We start from the raw sequence: 7,049 nt of genomic DNA on the forward strand, positions 1-7,049 counted from the left end.
AAGCATTTCGCCCGGCGTGCTAACGTTTCTGCCAGCTCTCCGTCTTTTTAAAATATTCTTTTCTATTCTAGGCACAAGGCCCGAAATTTTGCGGAAGTGGACCAGTCGATTAGATCGACTCCAGTACGCAACTGGTACTTAATTTATCAGACCCGAAACGATGAATGGCAAAGTCGATCTCCGTGGAATTTGAACTCAGAACGTAAAGACAGACGAAATACTGCCAAGCATTTTGCCCGCCATGCTAACGTTCCTTATATCTTTATTGCCCACAAGGGACTAAACATAGAGAGGACAAACAAGGACAGACAAAGGTATTAAGTCGATTACATCGACCGCAGTACGTAACTGGTACTTAATTTATCGACCCCGAAAGGATGAAAGGCAAAATCGACCTCGGCGGAATTTGAACTCAGAACGTAGCGGCATACGAAATACCTATTTCTTTACTACCCACAAGGGGCTAAACACAGAAGGGACAAACAAGGATAGACAAACGGATTAAGTCGATTATATCGAATCCCAGTGCGTAAATGGTCTTATTTAATCGACCCCGAAAGACTGAAAAGCAAAGTCGACCTCGGCGGAATTTGAACTCAGAACGTAGCGGCAGACGAAATACCGCTAAGCATTTTGTCCGGCGAGCTAACGTTTTTGCAAGCTCGCCGCCTTCTTCAGTCCAAAATATTACAATTTTTTAACAAAGACCACGGTTTTTTTTTTTTTTTTTGTGGTTTTGGGAAGGTTATATTTACCTAATTTTCGTCAAGTTTCCGCTTCTCTTAACGACAAAATAAATAAAGTCAAGGAATAATTAAACTAATTGCCCTGCTACAAGCAATATCAATAAATTGGTTAAGTCTAGGTAATTAGCTAAGTGTATAATGAAAAAGACCAGTTAGTCACACTAAATATTGATCCTTCGATTTGACTTTTTACAAGCTTTTGTTATTGGCAAGAAGAAAACCATTCCTAGAAAGTAAAATATTCCATCAATATTATCTAATGCCATAAATTCTGTATATTTTCCATATTTCGGTAGCATTAATTATTGAGTAATGGCACTAAATTACGTAATCAAAATAATTATGAAGATTAATGTCATATTAAGTATTGATTACTCACAGAATAAAGTGGTGATCTGGCAGAATCGCTTGCACACCGGACAAAAACGCTGATCGACATTTCGTCTGTCATTACGTTTAGAGTTCAAATTCCACCAAGATCTGCTTACTTTTTATCCTTTCGGGGTCGATAAAATAGTGCCAGTGGCGCACTGGGGTCGATGTAATCGACTTTCTACCCCCTTTCTTTTACTTTAGGTTTTGTGTGTATAGCAGAAAGGATTTTACTAATATGGATGAAATGTAGCCGCAAAATTCGAGGAGTGGGGCTATAATTGATTACATTTACTTTAATATTTCGCTGGTTCTTAATTTTATACTCCGACTCCGAGAGGTTAAAAAGAAAAGTTGACTTTTGTGGTATTCAAAATCCGAGCGTAAAGAGATAAAACTAAATAGACGCAGGGATTGCTGTGCGGTAAAGATCACTTCAGTCTCACTGTGCAGCACTTTGGGCAAATGTCTTCTATTAAATATGTATGTATGTAACATATATATATAGGCGCAGGAGTGGCTGTGTGGTAAGTAGCTTGCTTCCCTACCACATGGTTCCGGGTTCATTCCCACTGCGTGGCACCTTGGGCAAGTGTCTTCTCCTAGAGTCTCGGGCCGACCAAAGCCTTTGGTAGACAGAAATTGAAAGAAGCCTGTCGTATATATGAATATGTATATATATATATATTATATATATATATATTATATATATATATATACGTGTTTGTGTGTGTGTAGTGTGTATATGCTTGTGTGCCTGTTTGTCCCCCAACATCGCTTGACAACCGATGGTGGTGTGTTTACGTCCCCGTATCTTAGCGGTTCGGCGAAAGAGACCGATAGAATAAGTACTAGGCTTCCAAAGAATAAGTCCTGTGGTCGATTTGCTTGACTAAAGGCGGTGCTCCAGCATGGCAGCAGTCAAATGACTGAAATAAGTAAAAGTGATGTGTGTGTGTATGTATGTATGTAAGTATGTATGTATGTATGTATGTATGTATGTATGTATGTATGTATGTATGTATGTGTGTGTATGTTTATCCTACACACACACACACCACTGCTTGACAACCACTGTTGTTTGATTCCTTCCAGATAACTTAGCTGTTCGGCAAAGGAAACTGATAGGATAACACCAGTAATATACTGGACTATTTTAAAACTAATGTTAGCTTATCCCAACACTATCTGTTGTTGCTAAAGCTGTTGTTGTTGTTATTGTTGTTGCTTGCCCCAAATCTAGTCTCAAATTCAAAGTATTTACACTTCAAAGAAGTATTATTTTTAATGTTGCCCCACTTAATATTTTCTATTGATAAAATTATTATTGGCAAAATTTGGAGTTAACGAGCAAGCAAGAGAACATAATTTCAACGTCTGCTTCACTGAGACGTCTCGCAGGCTTCTCCCTTGGGTGTAAATACCGAAGGAGGATCTGAGTACAGGCTGATAAGAAAGGAAATCTCTGTATAATGAGAGTTTCAAATTTTGGCACAGGACCAGTAATTTCGGCGGAGGGGGTTAAGTCGATTACTTCGACTCCAGTAGTCAACTGGTATTCATTTTATCAATCTCAAACGGATGAATAGCAAAGTCGATTTTGGTGGCATTTGAACGCAGGAGGTAAAGTGCCGCTTAGTATTTTGCCGGGTGTGCTAATGATTCTGCCAACCCGCCGACTTAAATCTCTGTATAAAAAGAGTACAAACCCCCTTCGGTCATGAATGGCCATAGGATTGCACCGAGAAAGTTACCCATCGAGGTACAAATCTGGGCCAGGTTGTTAATGGAAGATCAGCAGTCGCCCATGCATACCAGCTTCTCCTCCCCACACCACTGAGGATCTCCAAGGGAAATTCAAAGGTCGATACAGCCTGGAACCACTGACGTCGCTACTCATTTCTACAGTTCAGTAAACTGGAGCAGCGTGAGTTAAAGTGTTTTGTTCAAGAACACAACACAGAACTGGGTCCGGGAATCGAACTCACTATCTCGTGAGAGTGAGCCCGACGTTCTAACCACTGAGCCATGCGCCTTCACAAATCTCTGTATAATAACGTTATAAATGCTAGCTCGTTGGTTGGTTGGTCGGTTGGTTGGTCGGTCGGTCGGTCGGTCAGTTACTTGGTTGGTTGGGAAAAAATCGCCAACGATACACACGCGGTGACATATTGAATGATATATATATATATATATATATATATATATATATATATATATAACAACAGTGAACAGGTCGCGGTCTTAAAGCGACGAAAATATTTTGACAAATTAAATTTAAATGTTGAAGTGAATCTAACGGTTTTTGTGTGTTTCTTAAATGGCTTATAAACACCTTCCACGCTGCAATTGTTTTCGTTCCAGCACACGATCTCAGATCGGGTCACTTGCTATACAAGTACATCTCCGTAAATATATATATATATATAATATATATATATATATATTATATATATATATATATATATATATATATATATATATTATATACAATGGGCTTCTTTCAGTTTCTCTCTGTCAAATCCGCTAACAAGGCTTTGGTTGGCCCGAAGCTATAATAGAAAAAAATTTGCACAAGGTGCCACGCAGTGGAACTGAACACGAAACCACATGGTTGGGAAGCAAACGTCTTACCGCAAAACCATGCCTGCATTTTAGTCACTGATATTGGAAAAGTATTTGATAAGCATTTGTTGGAATATGGGCACGTTATTCAAAATTGCTATTATGGTTCATGACGTGGCATGAGCATTGTCACAGTTGTTGGTTCTACACCATACATTGTTTTGCAGCCTGTTTTATCGTTTATTCTGCATAAAAATGTTTGCTAATATATTTTTTTTTTCTGGTTGATTTCCATTTTCTCTCTTATTTCCTTGTTTTTGTTGGCTGATACTGAGTTTTTATTTCGTTGTGTGTGGTAATGGATTGTTATGATTGAAATTCTCCCATGTTTTTGTTAGGCTGGTTATGTCAGTTGGGTAATCATGAGATTTTCAATTGTTGCTGTTTTCGATGTGTTTCTTTTTAACTTCTACAAGCATTTTATTGCATGTGTGTACTTCAGTATCTAAATAATAGATTGGCAATGACTGAGCGGACATGTGATCGAAGGCGTTACAGTCATGGCCATCCCGTCTTTTGCATATTAAGAAAAACATTAGTCAGTACCAACTTTAATTTTTACACGATAGGATGTGATTTGATAGAACTTAGTTGTTATTTCTAGCATATTGAGTAACCATACAGGTTTCTTTCTTGGTTTCTATCTATGTCGGTGATAGAGGTAATGTTGAAATCAGCAAACTGTAATTATGCTTTCTGGGGGTACGAACCTCGAGATTTTGATTTCAATTCCCACTACGTGACATATCCAGCCAGTATCTTTTACCATAATCTCGGAGCGTACCAAAAATACGTACGTACATACATACATACATACATACATACATACATACATACATACATATATACAATGATTTGGGATAGAGAAGAGAAACTGTGCACAGCTGTGGGAATTAGCTGCCCAGCGGATGTTGACATAAATCTGAAGATCAGTGAAAAAGAGAACACCTATGCTGAACTATTGAGAAATCTACATTTACTCTATCCAGATTACAAGTTCAGGTTCATACTTGTAATTATTGGGGCCCTGGGATATGTAACACACTGCCTAAATACCAATCTTGAGAAATTAGGCTTCTCAAAACCAGAAAGGAGAAAGCTGATTCGAAGACTACAGATCCATGCCATCACTGGAACTGTAAATGACTGAGCGGATCTGTAAATCTGTAAAACTTTTGAGTGAAACTGGGTGGATATAAGCTACCCTCCGTACACTTTCTGCATGGCAATTCTTTTGACAAAGAAGTGCTTTGATTGCGGTAATAGCAGAAGGCAGTTTCTCAGAGTGCCGTGCAATGGAACTGAACCGAAAATCACGTGATTGTCAAATGAAATCACGTGACTGTGAAACGAACTTCTTAAACACACAGCTATGTTTTTTTAATTAAAATAGGTTTGCGAGTTTACATATATATATATATGTGTGTGTGTGTGTGTGTGTGTGTGTGTGTGTATGTGTACACACATGCACACATATATATCTATATATATGTGTGTGCATACATACATTCATGCACACACACACATACGCATATCATATTTAGAGTAGTCGTTGGTTATGCCCAGTAAGAAATATATATATGTATGTATGTGTGTGTATATGTTTGTAGCCCGAACCCACCCCAACATCGCTTGACAACCGATGCTGGTGTGTTTACGTCCCCGTAACTTAGCGGTTCAGCAAAGAAACCGATAGAATAAGTACTAGGCTTACAAAGAATAAGTCCTGGGTCGATTTGCTCGACTAAATGTGGTGCTCCAGCATGGCGACAGTCACGATTGGAACATGTATGTGTGTGTGTGTGTGTGCGTGTGTGCGTTTTTTTATACGTATGTGCGTATATACATATATACACATATATATATGTGTTTGTAAGGAAAGCTTGCAAAATCGTTAGCACACAAAATGCTTAGCGCTATTTCTCCCATCTCTTTACGTTTTGAGTTCATATTCCACCAGCGTCAACTTTGCTTTTCATCCTTCGAGATCGATAAAATAAATACCAGTCATATGCCAGGGTTGATGTAATTGACTAAGCCCCTGCACTCTAAATTGCTAGCCTTGAACCTCTTGCAAAGGACCGGTGTCCCGTTCAGCAGGAATGTTGTCATCTTGGTCATTTGTTTGCCATAGAAACCGACGAACAGGTCTTATAAATCCTGGAGGCTGGGGGAAAGTGTGTGTGTGTGTGTATGTGTCTGTGTTTGCGTGTGTGTGTGTGTGCACGGAGTTATTGTTCATTTTAAGTTGGAAGATGAAATAATATGTATTCCCTCGCTTCTTCTATTCATAAACACGAATGTCTCGTTTTGTATGTGTGCGTTTGTATATGTGTGTGTGTGTATGTGTTTGCCTTTATGTGTGTGCTCTTGCATGTCTGGCTCCATGTGTGTGTGTGTGTGTGTGTTTATTTTTCTTGTGTTCTACCCGAAACTTCAATGCTATAATCTCGAGAATATGTTTATACTATCCGCATTTATTATTCCTTCTCTCATTTTTCCTTCTTTCTTCCTTTGCAGCAAACGCCATAGTGATTATCACAAATGACGAAGGCTCAAAAAGACTTTCTGGCCATGTGTTGTACAACGCCCAACTTCGAATTATTCAATCCCAGGATATGTTGCAGGAACTCGCCTCTAAAGGAAAATTATTCAGTATTTGGAAAGAATTAACGTCACATCAAATTAGCCACATGCGAAAAATACTACTGTCGACATTGAACCCAAGATATGGCGGCTGTAAATGAAGACAAACATTTAAGAACAATTTTTTAAAAACAAAACCAACAAAACAAAAAAATCTTTCCTTCTTACATATGATTCACTTCCTGTATATTGACCTCTTTCCTTCACACACATGGTTCACTTCCGGTATATTGACTGACCTCTGTAACTCGCAAATCATGCTTGCTCTTCAGGGCGTCTCTTTCTTTTAAAGTATAGCGTGACTAAACGAAAGAAAAATATAATATAAACAACAACAATAAAACAACTACTGCTACTACAACGACACCAAAAACTACTACTACTTCTACTACTACTACTACTACTACTACTACTTATCACTATTAATATTATTGTATACTAGGTATCTTTCTAAGAATAAACGCTACAACCAGCGCCACAGATACTACTACTACTACTACTAACACTACAACTGCTACTACTACTACTACTACTATAAAAAGAGAAAGTGATGATGACAAAGAGGAATATTGATATTAGTAATTATACTAACTATAATTAATATTTCTACTATGAATAGGTAGTGTTACTGCTAATACCAATGCTTTCATTATTAATACT

The 7,049-nt window shown here is 38.1% G+C and overlaps 1 protein-coding gene across 1 annotated transcript in view; it reads left to right on the plus strand.

Moving 5' to 3' along the window:
- The window catches only part of LOC115232463, a 138,281-nt gene extending 131,469 nt beyond the window's left edge, over window positions 1-6,812 (plus strand). The window contains exon 5 of the mRNA XM_029802345.2: window positions 6,264-6,812. Within this exon, the coding sequence (XP_029658205.2) occupies window positions 6,264-6,490 (227 nt within the window). The 3' untranslated portion in view covers window positions 6,491-6,812. The remainder of the gene's footprint in view (window positions 1-6,263) is intronic.
- Window positions 6,813-7,049: the final 237 nt, after the last annotated feature.

Source organism: Octopus sinensis, linkage group LG2, assembly GCF_006345805.1.
Source record: "Octopus sinensis linkage group LG2, ASM634580v1, whole genome shotgun sequence".
NCBI classification, from domain to species: domain Eukaryota; kingdom Metazoa; phylum Mollusca; class Cephalopoda; order Octopoda; family Octopodidae; genus Octopus; species Octopus sinensis.